Source organism: Protopterus annectens, chromosome 11.part0 (assembly GCF_019279795.1).
Source record: "Protopterus annectens isolate FY-2018-M chromosome 11.part0, PAN1.0, whole genome shotgun sequence".
Taxonomy (NCBI): Eukaryota; Metazoa; Chordata; order Ceratodontiformes; family Protopteridae; genus Protopterus; species Protopterus annectens.
The window spans coordinates 14876331-14903636 of record NC_056745.1 but is presented as its reverse complement, the minus strand read 5'-3'; the positions used below and the strand labels follow the sequence as shown (position 1 = coordinate 14903636).

Below are 27306 nucleotides of genomic sequence, written 5' to 3'. Positions count from 1 at the left end.
ATAAGTCAGTAGGTTAGTTCATTGGTATAGTGATAAGTCGGTAGGTTAGTTCATTGGTATAGTGATAAGTCGGTAGGTTAGTTTATTGGTATAGTGATAAGTCAGTAGGTTAGTTTATTGGTATAGTGATAAGTCAGTAGGTTAGTTTATTGGTATAGTGATAAGTCGGTAGGTTAGTTTATTGGTATAGTGATAAGTCGGTAGGTTAGTTCATTGGTATAGTGATAAGTCAGTAGGTTAGTTTATTGGTATAGTGATAAGTCAGTAGGTTAGTTTATTGGTATAGTGATAAGTCAGTAGGTTAGTTTATTGGTATAGTGATAAGTCGGTAGGTTAGTTTATTGGTATAGTGATAAGTCAGTAGGTAAGTTTACTGGTATAGTGATAAGTCAGTAGGTTAGTTTATTGGTATAGTGATAAGTCGGTAGGTTAGTTCATTGGTATAGTGATAAGTCAGTAGGTTAGTTTATTGGTATAGTGATAAGTCAGTAGGTTAGTTTATTGGTATAGTGATAAGTCAGTAGGTTAGTTTATTGGTATAGTGATAAGTCGGTAGGTTAGTTCATTGGTATAGTGATAAGTCGGTAGGTTAGTTTATTGGTATAGTGATAAGTCAGTAGGTAAGTTTACTGGTATAGTGATAAGTCAGTAGGTTAGTTAGCTTGGTTCCTGAGGGCAAGTTATTGCAGTTGCTTAGAGTACATAGTAATAGAACACAGGTTGGCTACTTTTGTCCTATTTCTATGATCAGAAACAAAACACAAAATTGCTGGCCAGTACGAGCACAGATTCATTCTGTATACAAGGTACAGTTAGTCCTTTTCAGTGGCCACCTTCAGACTCCAGGAAGGAAAAACAGATCAAGACAAGGATGAATGTATGGCTGCCCATTTAATTGTCAAGGTTTGTCTTAAAACAAACAAGGCTATCACACTCTTCTTATGTAACATATTCCTGAGATGTGTGAAGTAATAAATGTGTCCCTACAGCGTGTCTTATTTGTTTGGAGATTTAAGTCTTTAGTTTGAGTATTCATGGAACCATTTGTTTTGTTGATGTGCAGGACATCAAAGAGTGTAGACTCATACAGAATGCTACATATAAATCACAGCACAGAGGCTAACACTCATACAGAATTACATATAAATCACAGCACAGAGGCTAACACTCATACAGAATTACATATAAATCACAGCACAGAGGCTAACACTCATACAGAATTACACATAAATCACAGCACAGAGGCTAACACTCATACAGAATTACATATAAATCACAGCACAGAGGCTAACACTCATACAGAATTACATATAAATCACAGCACAGAGGCTAACACTCATACAGAATGCTACATATAAATCACAGCACAGAGGGCTACATTAGACAGAGTACAGGGATAGTGTTTCAAGCCAGTGTTATTAAGAAAGTGTCTTTAGTCTGGTGATTTTTCTAGTCTGAAATCTATGGGCTCTTTGTAAAGCTGTGATGTGTTTGGATAGACACGTACAAAAAGGCCATTACATTATACAGTTGGTATGCTCAGGTTAGAATATAAAGGAAACATAACCTTGACTTGAATGAGGTATCTTTGCTTATTAATTGGGCGTGACAGAAGGATTCCTTGACTACTGTTAATGCAGGGTGATCAATATACAGATCACTACAATGGTGGTGAGATCTCTGATGACCGTGTCATTCTGGAGTGGGGTACTATCTATAATGCAATCTGCACTCATGTTTTGTTTGACAACACTTCTTTTAATTTAATGTAAGCCCAATTTCCAATACACCACTGATTTGTATGGCTTATCCCTTTATGTACTAACACAGACTTGGCACCCTTACTCCTAAACTCAAAACTGATGAAAAAAATGAATAAATTAGGCCCTCTTCTCCAAGCTGAGATGCAGAAAAAAGGTTCTTCTTTCTAATATAACCAGTGTTCCTACGTGTGCATGCTAATTTCACTCACTCGCTCTCAACCAGCCTACTGAACTGTGTTGACTGCCCTTAACTGAAAACTCGACCTCAGGTTTTCACCCTTATGTCAGCTCGAACAGGTGCTCATCAGGAATTACCTACAAGTCACTTTTTATCCTTCAAATGTAAAATGTAGGTATTCTTACAGTTTATGTATAACGTTCAGGGAACTGGCATGCACACAACCAGGAAAGTCAGCTATGCGGTTCCCATACAACTCCATAGTTTTATCCACCCAACTAAATAAGCCCTCATAACAACACAATTTGACCCTAGTGTTTCAGAGTGTTAACTAATTTACTACTAAGGAAAGGACCAGCTCCCCGAGTTTCCAACAGAGATTAACTTACCTTACATTACACTTAGTCAAGTGCATGTTAGATACTATTTCGAGCTAACTGTGGACAAGTTGGCAAAACCTGCTCCATTTGCCCTTGCTTCACTTGGGCTCACTCCGCTCACGTACCCTACCACATTCTCACCCACCCCCATATCACCCAGATTAATTTTTAACCAAACCACACTCCACTAAGAATTCCCACCAATCACCCCACAACTTCCTTATTCTAAGTCCACCCCTTACTCTTGTCTTGCTTAGCCCCTCCTACCAATTTTATCCTCCATTCTAATTCCTCCCAGCAAATTGTGACTAATCCAAACCACACCATATTTAGAAATTCCACTAATCACCACATAACTTCCTTATACTATCTAATATACGTCCACCCCTAACTCCTTCCTTGCTTTGCCCCTCCTACCTACTATTTAACCTTCCATTCCAACCCCCAAACTTACTGTGGCTATCTCATATCACAAGGCACACTCTCTCTTTGCTACTGTATCTGTTCACACATAATTAAACACCATAATAGCTTCTAACTACTTATTCTCCCAATTGCTTTCTAACCATTTTTAAACTACATCACTTGGTCAGCACTACCTGCCCACTCATAATTATTCACCGTAATCACTTCCAGCAAATCAGTCTTCCAAATTGCTGAATAACTCTTTCAAAACTACACCAGCAACATACTATCTTCGCTATTTCCTAAACAGCTTGCACCTTTCCAACATGTTACCTCTACATGGTGTACAAAGTACAGTTGTGTACACTTTCCATAAATGTAGATGTTCGAGTGTCTTCACTGTTGTAGTCATCACATTTGGGTTATCCCTGCCAGGGTAGCCCTCGGCCAGCCTGAATACCGGAGACTTATTATTTCTGTGTTGGTTGCTGTCACTTGAGGACTGACGTCAGGTTGTCAGTGGTATAAAGGAAGGCAGCCAATGCCATTACATCAGTTTTTCTTGCCCTAACTTGTCAGGAGCTCCCAAAGTAGGAGGCCAGGCTTTGGTGGCAGAACCCCACCAGTGGAAAATAAATACCAATATGTCCCTTGTAAGGAAAGAAGAAGAACAAGGAAGAGAGGTAACAAAAAGAAAAAAGGGGGATAGAGGAAGGGAAACCAGGACTGCAACAGTGAAGACACTCGAACATCTACATTTATGGTAAGTGTACACGACTGTACTATGTTCTTCGTGTTTCACTGTTGCAGTCATCACATTTGGGTAGATTCCCAAAGCTGAGGAAATGGGTGGAGGCAGTCAAGGAAACTAGGGGCTGGCTAGCATGCCCTGCAACACTGCAGAGGCAAACCCTGCCCTGGATTTGGAAAAGAGAGGCAGGTGGTAATGCTTGATAAAGGTGTCTGGATGGCAGCCTCCAGGATGTCCCTGGTGGGGACTCCTCTGAGGAAAGCTGCAGAGGTGGAGGCTGCTTTGGTGGAGTGTGTCCTGACCCCCTTGGGGGGAGGCTTGCCATGCTGTTTGTAGCAGAAATAGATGCAGTGTGCTATCCATTTGGAAATGGTTTACTTGGAGATGGCTTTGCCCTTTGCCCCTGAAGCAAAGCTAACCAGCAGTTGATCAGACTTTTGAAGGGTTTAGTCCTGTCCAGATAGTATCTGAGCTGTCTGTGCACATTTAGAGAGTGCAGAATCCTTTCACCCTTGTTTTGAGGGTTAGGAAAGAAGGTGGGCAAATTGATGGATTGGTTGAGAGCCATGCTGGACACCACCTTGGGCATGAAGGATGGATTAGTTCTGAGAGATACCCTGTTTGCATGGAAGATGATGAAAGGTTCCACAGCCATGAGTGCTTGCAGCTCAGAGACTCTTCTGGCTGAAGTAATGGCCAGGAGGAAGGCTGTCTTCCAGAAGAGAAATTTTAGCTCTGCAGAAGAAGCTGATTCGAAAGGAGGCAGGGTGAACTTTTCCAAGACAAAGTTAAAGTCCCAAGCTAGGGTTGGTGCCCTTCTAGGGTGCCTCAAGTTGCTAGCTCCTCTGAGGAATTGCTTAATCAGAGGGTGTGAAAAAAGCAGCTGCTCAGTGGGAAAATGAGCAGAAATAGCAGAGGCATGAATTTTTATAGAGGAGAAAGAGAGACCACTGTGTAGTAGGTCAGCTAAATAATCCAGGATGAGAGGGATGGAGGGCTGTGCCGTACTGGCCCCTTAGCCTGAATCCAGGTGCAGAACCTTTTCCATTTGTCTGCTAAGACTTTCTGATGCTAGGGCATCTGGCCTCTCGGATAACATCCAGAACCTGTTTACTGAGGATGGCAGATTGGTCAGGTGTCAGGGTATAAGCCAAGCTGCCAAACTGAGTGTCTGCAATTGGGGGTACATGAATTCCCCTTCCCTCTGGGTTAGAAGGTTTAGAATCTGAGAAAGATTCCATGGAGGCAGCAAGGACAGGCTGTGCAGCAAGGGGTACCAGTGCTGTCTGGGCCAGTCTGGAGCTATGAGAAAGGTCCTTGGTTTTTCCTCCCTTATTTTGAGCAGTACCCTGGGAACGAGAGGTAGGGGAGGAAAGGTATAGACCGAGAGGTTTACCCAGGGGAAGGACAGGGCATCCACTTTACATGCCATGCAGTGATGCTCCCTGGTGCAGGATTTGCTGAGCTGATAGTTGGTGTGGGAGGCAAAAAGGTCAACCTCTTGGGTCCCCCATTTCTGAGTTATTAGGAAGAAAGTGTTTCTGTTGAGCTACCACTTGTGGGGGTCCAAAAGCTTTCTGCTTAATTGGTCTGCCAGGGAGTTGAGAGAGCCTGGCAGGTATTGTGCTAACAGGTGTAGTTGCATGGAAGAGGCTGTGAACGAAAGGGTCATGGGCAGCCTGCACAGCAGGTAGGAGTGAGTCCCTCCCTGCTTGTTGATGTACCACATCACAGTGGTGTTGTCTGTTTTGATCAGGAGAATCCCTGGAGAGAGAAGGGGTTTGAAAGCTATCAAGGCCTGTTGCACAGCCATCATCTCTTTTTGACTGATGTGCAGGGGGAGTTGCTGGGGGTCCATTGGCCCTGTATGTACCTGCCATCCAGGTGTGCACCCCCAAGCATAGTCTGATGCATCTGTGTTGAGGGTCTGGGCAGAGGGGTGTGGGGAGAAGGGCAGTCCCTTGTTGTGGGAGCAGGCTTTTGCCCACCAAAGAAATTCCTTCCTCAGGCAAGGAATAATAAGTAGAAGAGTCTCCAGATCTTGAGAATGTTGACACTAAAGGCTCTTTAGGTACCACTGACGTTTCCTCATATGCAGTCTGGCATATGGAATGAGGAGTATGCAGGATGCCATGAACCCCAGGGTTTGCAGGATTTTCCTTGCAGAAAGCTGGGGCCTGGTGGCCAGTTGAGAGAAATAAGCTGATAGGAAAATTTGTTTTTCTGGTGTGAGGCATGCCATCTGAGATGCTGTGTCCAGACTTGCTCCCAGGAAGAGTATCCTTTTGGTGGGTACCTGTTTGGATTTCTTTTCGTTGATTGTGTACTCCAGGAAGGTTAGTAGGTCCTTTACAAAGGCCAGGTCTTTGAGCAGCTTTTCCTGGCTGTGTGCCTGAATAAGGCAGTCATCTAATTAGGAGTACATTTGAATATTTCTTTGTCTGCCAAATGCAATGGCCAGAGCCAGGCATTTTGTGAAAGCTCTGGGAGCAGTAGATAAGAAGTCAAAGGGAAGTGGAGAGAACTGAAAGTGCTGAGATCCTGCCCTGAAGCGCAGATATTTTCTGCAGGAATCCCTGATGGGAATGTGGAGGTAGGCCTCTTTTAGGTCCAGGGTGGCTAGCCAAGTGACCTTGGAGACCATGGGTAGCAACTGCTGGAGGGTGAGCATTTTGAATTTTGGAATCACCAAAAAGGTGTCTAGAATGCCTAGATCAAGGATGGGGTGCCAGGTGCCCTCTTTTCTGGGCACCAGAAAATGTCTGGAGTAGAAGCCTTGGCCTGTCTTCTCTGAAGGAACATGCTCAACTGCCCCCAGGGAGAGCAGGGAATGGATCTGCTTTTGAGCCTCTGCCCACTGATTTGATGGTAGATCTGGAAACCCTTTTGGGGTTGGAAGGGTGTGGAAGGAGAATTTGTACCCCTGAGACACAATGTTCAGAACCCATTGGTCCTTGGTAATGGTGGCCCAGGTGCTTGACTGAAAGGAGAGTTTTCCTCCTAGGGGTATGTGAAGATGGGCAGAGGCGAGGTCGGGAGGGGTGAGTCATTGTGAGTTCTTACCATAAGGGGTGGCTTAGAACTCCCTGGGTTTGAAGTGGAGGCAGTCCACTGCTTAGATCTCTGCAACCCCTGGGACTGCTGTCTGGGAGGCCTGTTTCCATGGGACCTAGGCTGGCCCTGTTTACAAAGCACAGGAAAGGACCAGTGTTGGAGGGAAAATGCCTGCTGAACCTCGGGGGCTGTACCTGTAAGAAATCTTTAACAGTGTGCATAGATTTTGCTTTTTTTTCTATCTTTTTTAAGACCTCTTCTGCTTTAGTACCAAATAAGTTATCTTTGTGCAAGGGTGCATCTAACAATTTTGATTTGACATGGTCTGGGAGGGGTTGTTCCTTAAGCCATGCATGTCTTCTAATGACAGATCCAGTGACTGATGCCCTGCAAGAAGCTTCTAGGTCATCAAAACCACAGTGCAAAGTGTGTTTAGTTACTTGACCAGCAGAATGAATTAACTCCTGTAAACCTTTAGATTCTGCCCATGCAGGAAAAGAGGAAATTTTTGTTTAAGGATTTTGAAGGTATGTTGCTGATATTTTAGCATATGGAACTGACAATTTAGCGCCCTGATAGCAAGAGTGGCTGAGGTGTATACTTTTTTATTCCATCCGTCCAGTGCTTGGGAATCCCTGTCTGAGGGGGGGGGGGTGGGATTCTTAGCTGAGGTTGCTTTAATCCATTTTGGCCCTTGGGTAATGACCTCAGGGTCTGCTGTTGGATTTTTAAAAAGATATTTGTGAGAGTCAGGGACTCTGTAGTACCTGTCTGGTTTCCTGGGAGCAGGAAAGAGGGCATATGGAGTCATCCTGTATTCAAGGAAGACATCATCCACCACATCTAGGACTGGGGGGATGGTAAGGGCCTGTGTTGTGGAAGGTCCAAGAACTCTCTGAGTCTCTTTTTAGACTGTGGGTAGTCTTGATTCTCCCATTTGAAATGCTCCATTAAAGTATGCAGGGTTTCCCCAAAGGAAAAATCTTCCAAGGGAGAGGCTGAAGGAATGAAATCCTCTGCATCAGATTCCTCATATGTGCCAGAATCCCAGTCCATGTGAGGCAGAGCCCCTCACTGACTCTGTTCAAGAGAAATCTTGACGAGTGGATGGGAGATTGTAGGTTTACCCCGGGAATCATCTCTGTATCACTGCTGGACAGAGGCACAGCAAACTAATGGGTATAGTATTCTCATCCTAAGGGGTGGTGAAAGCCACACACACTCTGGCTAGGCTTATAAATGCCCTAGGGCAGATAGCCTAGTATGAACCTATGAACCTATGGAGAGGGGTTGCATGTCTTCATAGTCAGATGCATCTGATTCATCTGACTCTTGTTCAGACAAAACTACTGGAGACAGATCTCTTTTCCTTTTTGAGGGAGTGGCTTGGCTTCCCCCTAATCAGCATGATAAGGTCTTCTACCATTTTAAGCATTTGAGACTGAGGAAAGGGAGCAGGTGCCTGAGAATGGGTAGTAGGTTTCTTAGGGGTGATTCGACCCCTGGGCCTAAGGAACTCAGTTGTTTTCAAAAGAACAGTAGCCATGAAAGAAGGCATTGGTTTGTGTTGGGATTCATTGTTGCAAAGGACTTCACCAGAAGCCATTGCCCGCACAGCGGCTCCGGACCCATCCAAAGTAGAGATGACCACAGGATCCTTAGACGATGAAGAGTTCTGTGGCATACCAGACTCTGAAAGGGTCTCGGTAGCAGCCTGCTAATTAACTGAAGCAGGCATCAGAGGCTGCGAAACGCCTCACTGGGTTCCAGAGGACAACAACTAGCTTAACGGAAGTATCGTCAAAAGGTTTGGTCCTGTGTGGCCTGTCTCTGTCTTTATCTTTACATTTTTTTGGAAGATCTGCTGTTGGATGACTTACCGAAGCCATATCAGAATTTGAGGTCTGTAAATGGAAATATCTGGCTACAATAAGGGCCCAACGATGAATAGTTCTGGCATTAAACAAAGCACAGAAGCGACAACGAGGGACATCGTGGTCTAGGGCCAGACAAGTGATGCTGTAAGAGTGGAAGTCCCGGTGTGGTATTTGCTTTCCACAGGTGAGACAATTATTAACTTTTTCTGACATCTGTTAGTGCAAGAAAAAGGGATCCCCAATGGGGTACTTAGCTTTCGAAGACTTCAGCTTCAATTTGGAAATGAAACTCGGGTAGCGGCCCGACCGGCACTTGTGCGAACTGCTTCTGCTTTGGGCTCCACAGCAAGAAAGACTGATGTAATGGCACCGGCTGCCTTCCTTTATACCACTGACAACCTGATGTCAGTCCTCAAGCGACAGCAACCGATGCAGAAATACTAAGTCTCTGGTATTCAGGCAGGTCAAGGGATACCCTGGCAGGGATAACCCAAATGTGATGACTACAACAGTGAAACAGGAAGAACATCTTATACTTCTCTCACTTGCCACCATTTCACTGATTATCACTCTCAATTAACCACACATCAAACCAACAACAGATGTACATTACACAACCCCCTTACATACCAAACCTCTAACCTGGAAATATCACCAACCATCTTCAATACCTTTTTCCCTGTTCAAGTTAACCATAAAATACCCCCACCTAAAAAAATCATCAAAGAAAACTTTATTCAGATGCCACAAATGCATATCCAAACACATTCAAACAATCATATACTTAGCTAAGAAAATTATAAAAAGTGGTGACATTCATCCAAATCCTGGCCCTAGTTCCTCCCCTCCAACCCTTCCACTGCCACAAAATATATTTAATCTACTTCACAAAAAAACGGATTTACTAATACTAAACTTTAGCCTCAGAAGTATTGTTAACAAGGCTCATGAACTTCATGGTACCGTTTTCCTATACTCCCCTGATAGAGCCTTATTAACAGAGACTTGGCTGAAACCGCACATTTCAGACAATGAAGTTACCCCTCCAGGTTACAACATCCTAAGGGCAGACAGAAAGGAAAGAAGGGGAGGAGGGATAGCTATTATATTTATTTCTTTATTTTATTTATTTGTCTCAGTTTGATAACCGGAGAAGTCCACTGGGCCATGAAGAGCCTGTTTTCAGTGGAGGCCCATGGAGAAAAGCTCCGATAACAGTTACAGAGAAACAATGGTATATCCAAGAACAATCTCATCCTATACCCACTTAATCTCAAAATATATATTCATGATGATATTGAGATACCACCAATCAAATTCCAAATAAACTCCAACAAATATATAACCATAATAACCATCTATATCCCACCAGGGAAAATGTATTTAAAATGAAACAGATCCTCCAATGTATATAATATGATGTCAACCATGAAACCATCATCATGGGTGATTTTAATACCAACTGAATAGACAAAAAAAAATCAAATAGTCTATACTAGACTGGACCCTGACAAATAAACCCTTACACTATTAAAACGCTGGCTGTCTACCTGACAGATTCAGTGACCACAACCCTACCTATCTCTTCAGACAAAATGCCAACCCAACTAAACACTCTGTTAGCCAACTAATCTGTAACAAGAAAAATGTAACCAACAAGAACTGACAAATACTCTAAAAATATATAACTGGACTCTGCTCACATCTTTACCTCTACATGCTGCCGTTGAGCATTTTAATTGTACATTCCTTAGCATTCTTGACAGCTTGGCACCTCCCAGAACAGTCCATGTAAAAGCTAAGTATACTCCTTGGTTGTCTAATGAAACAAGATCCCTCCTGAAACTAAGGAAAAAAAACTTGGGCCTTATGGCACTCTAACAAAACTGAATCTAATCACTCAGCATATCAACAAATCAGGAATAAGGTCAAACATCAAATCAAACTAGCCAAAAAGAATACTACACCAACTTACAACAGAAACACCAAAGGAAACCACAAAAAGTTTGGTCCAGAATCAAAAACATCCTCCATCCTGGACAAACTACAACTCCCCATATACTTAATACCGCAGAGACCACAGCTGAAAAATTCACTAAATACTTCACTGAAAGTGTTCTATCTCTGACCAAAAACAACCAGCACTCTCCAAACATCATGCCTAAACCATCAATGATAACAACACCTTCTCATTTCAACCCATCTCCACTAAAACCATTGAGAAACATCTAAAGATCCGAGGTGATCTCTGCCTAACATATAAAGCTATGTCAAACCCAGAGCTGTTGGACATGCTACACCTAAAGAAATCCCAATCCCTCCGAGCTACATGCTCTAGGGACCTAAACCTTATCACCACACTAAACAGGACATGCTGGAGGGATAGATTCCTGTCCCAGAGACTTCCCATACTCTGGAACAGGCTACCCATCTATGTCAAGCAAAGTTCTTCATTAGCACTCTTCAAGAAAAATCTTGATGAGTGGATGGGAAATAGGAAATACACCCCAGGGATCACTTCTGTGTCTCTGCTCGACAGTGGCACAGGAAAATAACTTTCTTGGGTGGCGTAAGCCAGGGAACCTTCTTGGCTAGGCTTACATAGGCCCTTGGGCCGATAGCCTTGTACCTACCTATGAACCTATAAGAAATCTTAAACCTACTATAATAGTGGCTGATAACTTACCAGCTGAATTTCTAAAATCTGCAGTCGAAGCCATTTCCTATCTCATTTCAATCCTGATTAATTGGTCTATTACTGAACAACATGTCTCAACAATCTGGAAAATTTCACATATTATTCCTCTTCATAAAGGACGACAATCCACAGAACTCACAAATTATAGACCCATCACCATCTCATCCCCACTTTCAAAACTCTTAGAAAGGTTTATACAAACAACTTATTCACTACCTCACAACTAATAACTTACTAGCTGTATCCCAGCATGGCTTCAGATCCTATTGTAGTACCACTACTCCATTTCTTAGTTTTACCAATGCAGAAACAAAGGTAAATTAGTCTCATCAGTCCTTAAAGATATGTCAAAGGCCTTTGACATAGTTTCCCATTACAAGTTATTGACTGTGCTCACAAACTTAAATCTTGACCCGCTGCCCTTTCCTGGTTCCAAAGTTATCTAACAGATTGCCAACAGGCCTCAAAGTGACTACATGGCCTCTCCCCTTTACTCCCTGTCACACTTGTTGTCCCCAGGGCTCTACTTTAGGTCCTCTCCTATTCAGTATTTTTACTAATGACCTAAGCAATGCATGCCCATTAGCTTCCATGATCCAATACGCAGACGGCTCCACAATTATACGTGCAGCATCTACCATCCAACAACTTCAAGACAACACAAGAATTCTCCACCAACATTGAATCATGGTTGACTAACTCACAGCTAATACTCAATCCCAACAAAACCAAACTTATGATCTTCCAGCCCACCAGACCCACTGACCCCCCTCCCACCTTCTATATCACTGCTAGTGACCATACAAAAATTTCTCCTGAACCACAAACTAAACTACTAGGTGTCCTGATTGATACTAAACTGAAATTTGACTTACATATATCACAAACATTAAAAAATACATAAAAAGATGGGAAAGCTATACAGAAAAAAAAAATATAACCGATTAGTTCTAGAGTAGCCATTGCCAGATCCCACCTTCTGTCTAGTCTCCTCTATGCATCACCCATTCTTACTAACTTAAGAAAGACAGACCTATACCAATTAGAAACTTGCTATAACAACACAGCAAGATTTGCCATGGATTCCAGACATAGGACACACCACTGCCTCCCTCTAAAAACTCTTCTGGCTAGAACTCCCACAACTCTTGGCTTATAACCAACTAATCCTGACCCATAAATTTATCTATCAACCTGAGAAAATCTCTTCTCTCCTAAATATAATTCAGCCTTATACTAATGAGTGCATGCTCTGCTCAGCAAATGAATCATTATTACAAGTTACCAGATCTATAAACACTGCGGGGGCTCCCTGCATTCCTCCCATGTTGCAACATACTTCTTTACTCAAGTAGAACCACTAGCAACTTGGCTAAATAAAAAAAAAAAAAAAAACTACTCAAAAATCATTTATCTGACTCATAGCTCTGCTCATGTAATAGTCCAGGCTAACCTTGACCAGCAATAAACTGTTGCTCATAAAACTGTCACACTAATGCAATGCCACACAGCTGTCACTACCCTTATCGTTAGCACAACTATAACCGATCTCACTCTGATAGAGGACTTTGCCTTAACACCTATCCATTACCTTACTGAACCAAACAGAAGCAGTGTATTCACTAACTAACTAGCTCTCTCTCTATACTTCTCCAACTCTTTAACGTCACTATTCCTGTCTTCCTATCTTCTCACTTTTATCTCTTCTATCCTCTCCTTTCTTTGAACTGTATTCTCATCTTCTCTATATAACTGATCAAAAGGTGAATACAGTGCAATTTCACCCTTCTAGTTTTCTATTTTAAATGTAAATATAACTCCATAAACAAATGTCTCTTTTTTTTCCTTAATTATACTTTTCTACTAATTTAAGGAACAGATACATAGCTGTAAAATCATATGAAAACCTTATCAAATCTGTACAATTAATAGCTATTATACAAGTACTGGAACCTATGATATTACTGTTATGTCTTTTACCATTGTTTAAAAAAATCTGTTTTTGACTGATTACGTCTATGTTTATTATACTGTTACTATGTTGGAGCTTTCCTCCCCGGGGCTCTACTAAAAATGGGTTCTGCCCAGTCAGACTTTAACACTAAATAAATGTAAAATAAATAAATAAAATAAAATAAATAAATAATAAGTGCTCAGTAATGTATCAGGCACAAGCTACAAATGTAACAAGTGTTTTGCTACGTTCTAAATACAATACATGGAGTGTTGAAGCAGTATCTGCATTCACTGCTGAATGGCAGTTCTGCTATTGCTAGGACACATGGAGTGCTTTAGCCTCGACATATTGCACTACCACCCAGCTGACTGTGCCCTCTAACATTGTACATCTGGGGGTGCTGCCCTCCTTCACCCCACCCTAGTTATGCTTCTTGAAGATCTAACAAGTAGACACTAGAAGAGGTCCCAGTACTGAGCCCTGAGGAAGGCCTGTTTTGCTGCAGAGGCAGATTTTAATTTGTGTTCCATTATGAGGTTCCTTGACAGAGTTTTTAATGTGGGTAGAGACTGATTTATTATGTACTTTAATTGGATATTTTATTGTATAGCTTATTAATTTTGCATTCCAGCAAAATGGTTTATTTTTATGCTGCCTTGTATATCTGATTTTGACTGAGAAAACTTAGATTATGCTATTTGGCATAGGTTCATAGGTTAGTACTAGGCTAATGGCCCTGGAGCCAGTACAAGCCTAGCCCAAGAATATCCCCAGTCATCCTGTTAACGGACATTAGTGCCTTGTGACCCTGTCGAGTAAGGCTGTTGAAGTGATCCCTGGGGTGCATTTCCTGTTACCCATCCACTTGTCAAGATTTTTCTTTAAGAGGGCTAGTAAAGTACTCTACTTGACATGAATGGGGAGTCTATTCCAGAGTAGGGGAAATCTCTAGGTTAGGAATCTGTCCCACCAGCAAGTTCTGTTTATTGTGGTGATGAGGTTGAGGTCTTTGCAGTGAGTGGTGGGGAGGGACTGAGACTTTTTCAGATGAAGTATGTCAAGTAACACTGGGTCAGACACGGCTTTGTATGCCAAGCAGAGATCACCTCTAAATAGGTGATGGTCGGACATGGCTTTGTACGCCAAGCACAGATTGCCTCTAAATAGGTGATGGTCAGACATGGCTTTGTATGCCAAGCAGAGATCACCTCTAAGTATGTGATATGAGACGAAATAAAACTGACGTTTTTTTGAGTTTGTCTATATAGGGCATGTGTTGAGTCCTAGGATCCTCTTTGTGAGAAATTTTTGTGGCCTTTCCAGTTGCTGTAGGTGTCTAGTGAGGTACATGCCAAATGGGGCATTGTACTCTATAATGGGTCTAATGAGGGACGAGTAGAGAGGTTCATAAGTTCATAGATTAGTACTAAGCTAACTGCCCTTGCGAGCCATTTTAAGCCTAGCCAATTATCCCTTGTGAGACTCAAACACTGCATCTTGTGTTTGTAAGGCAAACACCTTAACCATTAGGCCACCCTCCCAACCCAGGGATAATGACTTCCTTCTTCCTGGATGAGAAGCCTTTTATAATGAGGTGTGCCACATAGAAGGACTTTCTATCAACAGTGACAACATGGTTTTCGAAGGAGAGGTTGCTATCTATCTGTGTCCCTAGGTCTCTTATCACACCTTCGGAGTTGAGTGGGCTACCGTCAATGTGATACTTCATGGGCACCGTATTTTTCACAAAGGTGATGTTGATGATGCACTTTTTAGCTTTGAGCTTGAGACCATGGTTCTGACACCAGTCATTGGTCTCTATGAGGCCTTTTTGTAGGATGTCTACATCAGCTTGAGAATCAATAATAGCTCCCAGTTTGCAGTCATCTGTGAATTTGGTTAACCAGAGTCCCTTGGTGTTGGCCTGAACTTCAGAGAAGTAGATACCAAACAGGAGAGGACCTAGAACAGATCCCTGTGGGACTCCATTTGTAATGGTAGTTGGATTTGGAGTTAGGTACTTTCACCATGTGGGTTCTGTCCATGAGCCAGTTGGCAACCCATCTTATGATGTAAGGGTTGATGCCTAGGTAAGTGAGTCTATCAATGATCCCTGAGTGGGGGATGATGTTGAAGGCCTTGGCTAGATCGAGGTAGGCTGTATAGACTGCCTTGTTTTCATCGATCGCTCTGATTACAGATTTGAAGAAGTCTATCAGGTTGAGCAGACATGATCTGCCCTTCACAAACCCAAACTGGGAGGGGTCTAGGGTTTGAAGGTTCTCTATATCCTTATTTATAAAGTCCATAATGATGCGCTCCATGGCCTTACAGATTAAGCTCCTCAGGCTGATGGGGTGGTAGTTCCCAGGATCAGTAGTCGCTCCCCCTTTGTGTAGTAGGATGACTGTGGCGGTGCGCCATTCGGTAGGAACAAAGCCTGAAGTGAGGCTGTCGTTGAACATGGCGCTCGGGTGTGGTGCCAGTTCTCTTTGTAATTCGTGCAGAACACAGCCGGGTATATTATCAGGTCCCATGGAAGCTGTATTTTTGGCTTTGGACAGTGCAGCTTCTACCTGTGCAGCCATGATATTAGGGATTTAGCATTTCTTGGGTATTGGGATGGGCCCTTTAGGGGGTGAAGGGGGGGTAAAGTTTGTACTAAACCTCTCGGCCAAGATATTGGCAATATCTGTTGGTTCAGTATAAGTGGTGCCATTGTGCAGTAGCTCAGAGCACATCTGCATATTGCTGTGCAGATTTTTGACATAGCTAAAGAATGCATTGTGGTTATCTTTGGTATCTGTAGCAATTGTGTTCTCATAACTAGCTGTGGAGGATTTGATGAGAGATCTCAGTTCTTTGCTGAGACTTACAAGGGAATTTTTCCAGACTTTCTGCAACAGTTTTTTTCCTTCTGTTGTAGATTTATTTAATGGCTGGGGACCACCAGATTGACTTCCTTTTTTTGGAGGTCAGGATCTTCATTCTGTTTGGTATGGCCTGATCCATGCACTTGTGTAAATGCTTGTACAGTGCCTTGGTGTATGATTCAGCAGCCATACATCCATTCTCTATTTGCATGGATGACATAAAGTTTGATACTTCTGTCTTTAGAAGCTCAAAATTGGCTTTGGAGAAATTCTTCACTGTGTTTTCCTTCATGGGAGGAGAGGGTGGAATTTGGATATTGACTGTGATTAACTTGTGGTCAGATCTTACCAGGGAGGAGTTGATTACTGGTGTAGAGCAGCAGTCCCCCATGTTTGCAATTACCAGGTCGAGTATGTTTCTATCTCTGGTAGGGGTGAAAATGAGTTTGTCCAGGGCGTTGGAATTAATGAATTCCAGAAATCGTTGGGCAAATCAGTTGGAACAGGAGCAGTTTTCCCATCTAATGGAGGGGTAGTTAAAGTTTTCCAGTATAAGGGTATTAGGTTGAACCTTGATGCTTTCCAGGGTGTTCAGGAATGCGGAGTGGGAGTCCTGGGACATTGTAGGAGATCTGCAGCAGGCTACAACCTGGATTGCAATCTTATCCAGTGTTAGTTGTACCTGAAGTATATCTGATGCATTATGTTGGGCGACTAGTCTGGAGATGTGCATATCCTTTATGAAGATGGATACACCACCGCCTTTGGGGCCTTGATCCACACCTCCTTTACGGCTTTGGTCCAGATTTAGAGGCCTAAAGGTGTGGTATGCATTGTAGCCTGGTAGCATTGGGGTGCTCTCTGGAGCCTTGAACCAGGTCTCTGTTACTGCACAAAGGCATAAGAGACAGCTGAGGTTGCATGGAGGTTAGAAAGTCTTTGAATTTTGAGAGGTCATCATATAAATTTAATACGTTTGTCTTTTTAGTCTGTGAATTCAATGGTGCAAATTGTGGTGGGTTAAGACCCATTAATGTTGTTATTCTGGCCCTTGTTTGAGTGTACTGCATGTGCTGGTCTAGCTTGCCTGAGTTTAGAGGATGAATGTTACTTTGTGGAACGCCTTCCATGTTGTGGCACGGAGGCTTGTTAGTGCTATATATTTGTATGAATGGGTCTGTGGAGTAGTTGCTATAATGTAGCACAGGGGCATGGTACTGAACAATGGCACTTGTGTTGTTGTACCTCTGGGACTGGCTGCTGTGATGTGGCACAAACACTTGGTACTGACTATCCTAACTGGTGTTAGTAGACATCTGTGAGACTGGCTGCTGTGATGTGGCACAGACACTTGGAGCTGATTGCTTTCACTGGTGTCAGTGGACATCTGTGAGTTTTGCAGCTGTGATGTGACACAGACACTTGGAGCTGATTGGTGTCAGTGGACATCTGTGAGTCTTGCTACTGTGATGTGGCACAGACACCTGGAGCTGATTGCCCTCACTGGTGTCAGTGGACATCTGTGAGTCCTGCTGCTGTGATGTGGCACAGACACTTGGAGCTGATTGCCCTCACTGGTGTCAGTGGACATCTGTGAGTCTTACTGCTGTGATGCGGCACAGATTCCTGGAGCTAATTGCCCTCTCTGGTGTCAGTGGACATCTGTGAGTTTTGCTACTGTGATGTGGCACAGACACTTGGAGCTGATTGCCCTCACTGGTGTCAGTGGACATCTGCGAGTCTTTCTGCTGTGATATGGCACTGACACTTGGAGTTGATCCCCCTCACTGGTGTCAGTGGATATCTGTGAGTCTTGCTGCTGTGATAAAACACAGACACTTGGAGCTGATTGCCCTCACTGGTGTCACTGGACATCTTTAAGTTTTGCTGCTGTGATATGGCAAAAACACTTGGGGCTGATTGTCCTCACTGGTGTCAGTGGACTTCTGTGAGTCTTGCTGCTGTCATATAGCACAGATACTTGGAGCTGACTGCCCTCACTGGTGTCAGTGGACATCTGTAGGTCTTGCTGCTGTGATGTGGCACAAACTCTTGGAGCTGATCACCCTCACTGGTGTCAGTGGACATCTGTGAGTCTTGCTGCTGTGATGTGGCACAGACACTTGGAGCTGATTGCCCTCACTGGTGTCAGTGGACATCTGTGAGTCTTGCTACTGTGATGTAGCACAGACACTTTGGTCTTATTGCCCTCACTGGTGTCAGTGGACATCTGCAAGTCTTTCTGCTGTGATATGGCACATACACTTGGAGCTGATCACCCTCACTGGTGTCAGTGGACATCTATGAGTGTTGCTGCTGTGATGTGGCACAGACACTTGGAGCTGACTGCCCTCACTGGTGTCAGTGGACATCTGTGAGTGTTGCTACTGTGATGTGGCACAGACACTTGGAGCTGATTGTCCTCACTGGTGTCAGTGGACATCTGAGAGTCTTACTGCTGTGATGTGGCACAGACACTTGGAGCTGATTGCCCTCACTGTTGTTAGTGGACATCTGTGATTCTTTCTGCTGTGATATGGCACAGACACTTGGAGCCGATCCCCCTCACTGGTGTTAGTGGACATCTGTGAGTCTTGCTGCTGTGATATTGCACAGACACTTAGAGCTAATTGCCCTCAATGGTGTCAGTGGACATCTGTGAGTCTTGCTGCTGCGATGTGGCGCAGACACTTGGAGCTGACTGCCCTCACTGTTGTCAGTGGACATCTGTGAGTCTTGCTGTTGTGAAGTGGCACAGACACTTGGTGCCGATTGCCCTCACTAATGTCAGTGGGGATCAACTTCAATAGATTGAACAGCTGTATAACCAAAATGCTTATTATCGAGATGACAAGACTGAAAGTTACACATAGCCGAATTATACCATTTTTGAAAGTCATAAAAATGAAATACCCATTACGCATATCAGACAACACCTGGACTTCCCGAATGCAGATCGCATAGTGAAGAGAACAGCTGCTCCATTTAAAGACTTGATTAAAATTAAAATATACTGTTTTCAATGTTTGTGACCGAGATCGCGATGAAGTGAGTATTGAAAATTTACTTTTTTCTACAATATAGTACGATCTCGGAGTTGGTACATATAATTTGCAGATGGTGTGTGGGGCACAGCGGGTCACAGCTCCCACTGCCAAAACATTGAAAATGGTATATTCTAATTTTAATAAAGTGCTTCTTTGGAGCAGCTGTTCTCTTTGCTCCACAATCTGCATTCAGGAATTCTGGGTGTTCTCTGATATGCATTGTAGATATTTCACTATCATGACTTTTGAAATGGTGTAATTCCGTTATGTGTAACTTTCGATCATGTCTTAATAATAAGAATTTTGGTTATGTAACCATTTGATCTACTGTGAGACTGTCCTGTGATGTGGCACAAACTCTTGGAGCTAATTGCCCTCACTGGTGTCAGTGGACATCTGTGAGTCTTGCTGCTGTGATATGGCACAGACACTTGAAGCTGATTGCTTTCACTGGTGTCAGTGGACATCTGTGAGTCTTGCTACTGTGATGTGGCACAGACACTTGGAGCTGACCACCCTCACTGGTGTCAGTGGAGATCCGTGAGTCTTGCTGCTGTGATGTGACACAGACACTTGAAGCTGATTGCCCTCACTGGTGTCAGCGGACATCTATGAGCCTTGCTGCTGTTACATGGCAGAGACACTTGGAGCTGACTGCCCTCACTGGTGTCAGTGGACATCTGTGAGTCTTGCTGCTGTAATGTGGCACAGACACTTGGAGCTGACCACCCTCACTGGTGTCAGTGGAGATCCGTGAGTCTTGCTGCTGTGATGTGGCACAGACACTTGGAGCTGATTGTCCTCACTGGTGTCAGTGGACATCTGTGAGTCCTGCTGCTGTGATGTGGCACAGACACTTGGATCTGATTGCCCTCACTGGTGTCAGTGGACATCTGTGTGTCTTTCTGCTCTGATATGGCACAGACACTTGGAGCTGATCACCCTCACTAGTGTCAGTGGACATCTATGAGTCTTGCTGCTGTGATATGGCACAGTCACTTGGATCTGACTGCCCTCACTGGTGTCGGTGGACATCTTTGCATCTTGCTGCTGTGATGTGGCACAGACAATTGGAGCCGATCAACCTCACTGGTGTCAGTGGACATCTATGAGTTTTGCTGATGTGATGTGGCACAGACATTTGGAGCTGATCACCCTCACTGGTGTCAGTGGATGTCTGTGAGTCTTGCTGCTGTGATGTGGCACAAACACTTGGAGCTGATTGCCCTCACTGGTGTCAGTGGACATCTTAGAGTCTTACTGCCGTGATATGGCACAGACACGTGGAGCTGATTGCCCTCACTGGTGTCAGTGGACATCTGTTAGCCTTGCTGCTGTGATGTGGCACAGACACTTGGAGCTGATTGCCTTCGCTGGTGTCAGTGGACATCTGTGAGTCTTGCTGCTGTGATATAGCACAGACACTTGGAGCTGATTGCCCTTACTGGTGTCAGTGGACATCTGTGAGCCTTGCTGCTGTGATGTGGCATGGACACTTGGAGCTGATCAACCTCACTGGTGTCAGTGGACATCTGAGAGTCTTACTGCTGTGATATGACACAGACACTTTGGAGCTGATTGCCCTCACTGGTGTCAGTGGACATCTGTTAGCCTTGCTGCTGTGATGTGGCACAGACACTTGGAGCTGATCAACCTCACTGGTGTCAGTGGACATCTGAGAGTCTTACTGCCGTGATATGACACAGACACTTTGGAGCTGATTGCCCTCACTGGTGTCAGTGGACATCTGTGAGTCTTGCTGCTGTGATGTGGCACAGACACTTGGAGCTGATTGCCCTTACTGGTGTCAGTGGACATCTGTGAGCCTTGCTGCTGTGATGTGGCATAGGGGTCTGTCACAGTACCGCCTTGTAAGTGAAGATATTCTCGTTATTCTGCAGAGACTTGTTACAGTGTAGCACTGACAGACATGTTACAGTGTAGCACTGACAGACCTGTTACAGTGTAGCACTGACAGACTTGTTACAGTGTAGAACTGTAACCAAAAGCCAGTCTGTTTGATGGTTTGTAAATGGTATGGGGGATGCAGTAAGGTTGTAACTGTGTCATTCAGTGCTCTGCCATGACATATACTTGTTAAGGTGGAGTGGGGTGTGTAATATGGATCCACTGTGTACAGTTTGTAAACTCCTGGCTATACTCCTGAAATCCAACAATGACTGAAGACGAAGTCACTCTCAGCTAGCTTCCTCTTTGTTCTTACATCAATTACATTTCTACATCCAGACCCTTTTTGGTATATACTTTTCATATCTTAAAAGATTTTTTTTCTGAAAAACTCTTATCTGGCATATATATGTATGTATGTATGTATGTACGTATGTATTTCTGTATCTTCTTTCAGATGCAGATTTATTCTGTGTATAAACAATGTTACTCACTGTAAAATTCTCATCACATACATCACATTCAAATGACTTCTCATTTACTTGAATTTGTCAAAACAGTTATTTATTTATTTATTTTTTGCTGTGTCAGGAACGGTCCCTGTTCCAAAGTCAGAGCATAGCTGAACATTATGAAATCGGTATTGCATCAGTATCTGTTGTTAGCCAAAAGTGCACCTCTCAGAACCCACACTGTACTTACAAGTACCTCATTCTGTGGTTCACAGGGGGTTAACTGTCTGTGGTTCAAATGGGGTTAACTGTCTGTGGTTCAAATGGGGTTAACTGTCTGTGGTTCATACAGGGTTAACTGTCTGTGGTTCATATGGGGTTAACTGTCTGTCGTTCATACGGGGTAACTGTACTGGCAGTATATTTATATACTTTCCTACTTGTTCTCATGACTTGTGATAACTGGGCACCCTTGTTCTATGGCATTCTTGTTTCTGCTTGTATGTCCCATCATTTTATAACTGCCTTTCCCTCCGTATACAGGATACTGCCTTCACCAGGCATAAATACTTCAATGAGTAAAGCTGTCGGTGTCTCTTTTAATTAAGTTGAAGATCAGGATTTCTCACACATCTCTTTCATCCACAGTTGATGCAGGACGACCCTGCATGACTGTTATTCCTTCTTGTTTAATTTTTCCAAATAGTTGTGTTTTAATGCTGCAGCATGAATTGATCCCATTTCTAGGTAGAGGTATAGTTAAATTTCATGAAATATATTTTGTTTTGGTCTTTTGAAGTTAGAAAAGAGTGTGGTTTGCCTTCATTGGCATTGCATTCTTGCATACAATAAAATTATTTTTATTAGTGTAGGTACTCAAGCTATTACCGGAAACATCTGGGCATCCTTGCACCACATTATTCTAGTTAGTCCCAGCTTATACTTCTTGACATTTATCCCTGCTAGTCTCAGTATGAAGGCATTATACTCACTCTCTGCATTTATTACAATAATGAGTGTTGTTTTTATCCTCTTTTTATTGCCAAAAATCACGCTTTCTTTCCTCTACTTTTTTAAAAGGAGGTATTGGATAATCCCTTCTGGTTATTACTTCCATCATTTCCAGTGGTTCTTTGACCTTCATTTTTAGTGCTTCATGACTACTCCTGTAAGGTTTGCAGTTTCCAATACGTCAGCACTGCCACATTACTGAGCTTTCAGCATGCTTATCCTAATTTATTTAAGTGTATCACAGCCAGCCATATGGAACTCAGTCATTTGTACTTCTGTCACATAGAACCCATATATTTCAGCACCTCCAGTGTTTTTACGTTTTGTGAATTAAAATGTATATACCCCATTATTTTGTGTTACTATCAGCAGTATTTTGTGTGTCGTACAAGTTCTCCTCCCCATCACCATTTATGCGTTGTATTTTGACATGTGGTTGTTCCAACACTTCTCTGTATTTGCTGTTACATCTGGGGGGGGGGTCGTACAAGTTCTCCTCCCCATCACCATTTATGCATTGTATTTTGACATGTGGTTGTTCCAACACTTCTCTGTATTTGCTGTTACATCTGGGGGGGGGTACCAACTTTCTTTTCTTTTCCTTTGGTGGTGATCCTCCCCATCACCATTTATGCGTTGTATTTTGACATGTGGTTGTTCCAACACTTCTCTGTATTTGCTGTTACATCTTGGGGGGGGGGTCATACAAGTTCTCCTCCCCATCACCATTTATGCGTTGTATTTTGACATGTGGCTGTTCCAACACTTCTCTGTATTTGCTGTTACATCTGGGGGGGGGGGTACCAACTTCCTTTTCTTTTCCTTTGGTGGTGATCTTTGCATTCCTTTTTTCTGTTTAGTACGTTTTGGTTTTACCTACCACTTGTCCACTTCTGGTTGACTTCCAAAACCATTCACTTCCAAAATGTTTCTACTGTCTGGGCAAGGATGTCATGTGTTTTTTTTTTCATTGCTCAGAACTTTCACTAAGTTTGAATGTTAGGAAATCAACACATATGTATGTAGTGCCACATCTACAGAGCTATGCATACATGGAAGCCCATGCTGTCTTCAAACTGAAGAATACATATTGTGTGTTTTTGCATGAGCGGAGAGGGTACTCTTGTGTGTAAAGCTTTTGTCACAAGTAACACATTTGTATGCTTTCTCTTTGGTACGTCGTTTATGTATGTTCTCATGCACTGAGAGATTGCTTTTCTTTGTAAAATTCTTACCACATACTGTGCAAGCATACAACTTCTCTCCAGTGTGTATTTTTTCATGGGCTGACAGGGTGCTCCTGTGAGCAAAACTTTTGTCACACGTAGTACAATTATAAAGCTTCTCTCCAGTGTGTGTTCTCTCGTGTACTGACAGTGTATGCTTGAATGTAAAACATTTGTCACATGTAGCACATTTATACAACTTCTCTCCACTGTGTATTTTTTCATGGGCTATGAGGCTGTTTTTATGCATAAAACATTTATTACACACTGTACATTTATATTTCTTTACTCCGATGTGCAATCTTTTATGTATTGAGAGGGTACTTGTCTGTGTAAAACTCTTGCCACATGTAGCACATTTATATCCCTTCTCTCCAGTGTGTATTTTTTCATGTGCAACTAGGTTAGTTTTGTGTGTAAAACATCTGCCACACGTGACACATTTATGCAGCCTCTCCCCAGTGTGTGTTCTCTCGTGGACTGACAAAGTATGTTTGAATGTAAAACTTCTGTCACACGTAGTACATTTATACAGCTTAACTCCACTGTGTATTTTTTCATGTTTAGAAAGATATGCCTTCTGTATGAAGCTTTTGTCACACGATGCACATTTAAATGGTTTCTCTCCACTGTGAATTTTTTCATGCGCCGACAGAAGACTCTTATGTGCAAATCTCTTGTCACATGTAGTGCACTTGTATGGTTTCTCTCCCACATGCATTTTCTCATGCCTAACAAGATAAGATTTCTGTGTAAAACTCATGTAACATATAAGACATTTATATGGCTTCTCTCCGATATGTAGTTTTTCATGAGTAGAGAGGTTACTCTTCTGTGTAAAACTCTTGCCACATGTATCACATTTATACAGCTTCTCCCCACTATGTATTTTCTCATGTGTTAACAAGGTACTCCTATATGTAAAATTTTTGTCACATGTAGCACATTTAAATAGATTCTGCTCATCGTTTTTCTCTAGACGTTCACAACACATTTTCTCATGTATTGCAAAGGTTTTCTTGCGCATAAATCTTTTATCACATGTAGCACATTTATATGGCTTCTCTTCAGTGTGCATTTTTTTATGTGTCGTTAGAGTGCTCCTGTGTTTAAAACTTTTGTCACACATTGTACATTTATATTTCTTTTCTCCGCTGTGCAGTTCTTTATGTACTAAAAGTGTGCTCTTTAGAGTAAAACACCTGCCACATATAATACATTTATGCAGCTTCTGTCCACTGTGTATTTTCTCATGCACTGACAGGGCACTTTTGTGTCTAAAACATTTTTCACATGTAGCACATTTATATAATTTCTCTCCAGTGTGTATTTTTTCATGTGCTGATAAGGTACTCCTTTCGGTAAAACTCCTTCCACATATATCACATTTATATGGTTTCTCCCCGGTATGTGTTTTCTCATGCCTTATCAGTCGATTCTTCAAAGTAAAACACTTGTCACATGCGGCACATTTATACAGTTTCTCTCCTGTATGTAGTTTCACATGATTTAACAATGTATCCCTCCGTGTAAAACACCTGTCACAGGCTGAACATGAAAACATCCTCTCCCCACTGTGAATTCTCTGATGATTTTTAAGGACAGATTCAAATGCGAAGCACCTGTCACATGTGACACATTTATACGGCTTCTCCTCATTTTGTGTTTCTATCTTATCTTTAAAATTATCTTCATGTTTAGGTTTCTGGAAATTCTGCGTTGTTTGTTGTCTCTGAAACTCGCTGTGATTCATACACCTGTTGACTGAAATATGCAACACATCAAAATATAGAAATACAGGCAGTTTTATGTTCTTGTGTTAATTAACACAATATGAATTCTGTATTAACATAACTTAAACAAACATATATTCCTTTGCTTTCTTTTTTTAATATGCATTTTTCATACCCATGTTAAAATATTTCTGCTCTGGTCATTTGATTATACTATTTTTACTGTATTTGCAGCACTGTATCATATGCTGGCAAACAGACGCAGGTTGTGAATAAAAATGATACAACCATCCCACCTACCCAGGTAACAAATGAATGAGTACATAGGTAAGTGGATTTTAACATCAAAAATAGTACTTGACAGAAGCATTTAACTTTCTGGCATTTTGATCATGTCATATTGACACGTTGAACACTTCCTTTGGTTCCCTTATCATTGTCAGGTTTTTTTTTAAAAGCTTATCACAACATCCAACAACAACTTTACCCATCCCACTACACATTTCATGTAATTTTCTGCCACCTGTCTTTTCTGCATCTCTTAAAAATAGCAGTTTATGAAGATTCCTAGGTGTACGTCAATACCTCCATCAGCTTCTTCGTGGTTTGTATTTCTGAAGGAAAGTACAGTTGTGTAAAATCTTACCATAACAGTAGATGTCGTTCTCTTCATTGTTGCAGTATTCCTTGCATAAGGGATCTCATGCCAAAGACAGCCCTATGCCTGACCAGTATACCAAAACCTTTGCAATTTATAGACATCGTATGTCACACTTATGCTCACTGCACAAGGCATAAAGGTGACGTACAGATGTACATACCTCAGAATTGAAAAGCCCCAGAAGGAACATAATGTGCCTAGAGACCAACAGGAGCATGTCCATCCAGAAGGAGGAAAAAAGAATCCCCGGACAAGAAGGCAAGCAGAATATGGCAGTGCAGAATGGGAATGAGGGGCGCTTTGAATACTGCGACAGTGAAGAGGGGGACATCTACTGTTATGGTAAGAGTTTACACAACTGTACTTTGTCCTTCCATATCACTGTTGCAGTATTCCTTATATAAGGGGGAGCACACAAGCTCTAGAGGAAATCTGTGAGGAGGAAGGCACAGAACACCCCTCTAGAAGCCCATGCAAGATAGCCCTGGCAAAGCCAGCTCTTGCTCTGGAAACAGCATACAACTTGTAATGTTTAGTGAAGGTATGAACAGAAGTCTAAGTAGCAGCCTCAATGATGGAACTGATATCCAGTCCTTTGAAAAAGACACTAAAAGAAGCAACAGCTCTGGTAGAGTGAGACTTTACTGACGAGGAAAGAGATTTACCATGAAAGAAACAACAAAAGGAAATAGTCTTAGAAATTCAGGAAGAGATCATTTGTTTAGAAACTACCAAACCTAAGGACCTGGGATGAAAGGAAATAAAAAGTTGCTCGGATTTCTGAATGACCTTAGTGTTATCCAAATGATTTCTGAGCTGCCTATGCAAATCCAAGGTGTGAAGAATCTTCTCACTGGCAGACTGCAGAGAAGAATAAAAGGAGGGTAAATTAACAGACAGATTAAGGGACAACTCATTGACCACCGTGGGCATAAAAGAAGGATTAGTATAAAGAGACACTCTGCTTATGTTGAAAACTAAAAAAGGAACAGTTATAAGAGTCTGAATCTCAGATACTCTCCTAGCTGAAGTAAAGGCCAAAAGAAGAACAGTCTTCCAAGTACAATGTTGCAAGGAAGATGAAGCAGCAGGCTCAAAGGAAGCCTGAGTCAATTTTTCAAAAACAGAACTGAGGTCTCAGGAAGGCAAAATAGGCTACCTAGGAGGCCTCATATGAAGGATGCCTTTAAGAAATTGAACTCAAACCCAGAGGCTAGAGGAAGATTCAAGGGCAGGCAAGCAGAAATAGGTAGCATGTGAGCTTTAACTAAAGAATATAGGATCATAGGAGGTTACTAGGCTAACGGCCCTAGGGCCCTTACAAGTCTAGAC

The 27306-nt window shown here is 42.5% G+C and overlaps 1 protein-coding gene across 3 annotated transcripts in view; it reads right to left on the bottom strand.

Annotated features, from left to right (window-relative positions):
* Window positions 1-21433: 21433 nt before the first annotated feature.
* Window positions 21434-27306, bottom strand: part of LOC122815127 (gastrula zinc finger protein XlCGF26.1-like) — a 289579-nt gene continuing 283706 nt past the window's right edge. For all 3 annotated transcript variants that reach the window (XM_044087378.1, XM_044087379.1, XM_044087380.1), the window contains one exon: window positions 21434-25344. In XM_044087378.1, the coding sequence (XP_043943313.1) occupies window positions 23426-25344 (1919 nt within the window). In that variant the 3' untranslated portion in view covers window positions 21434-23425. The remainder of the gene's footprint in view (window positions 25345-27306) is intronic.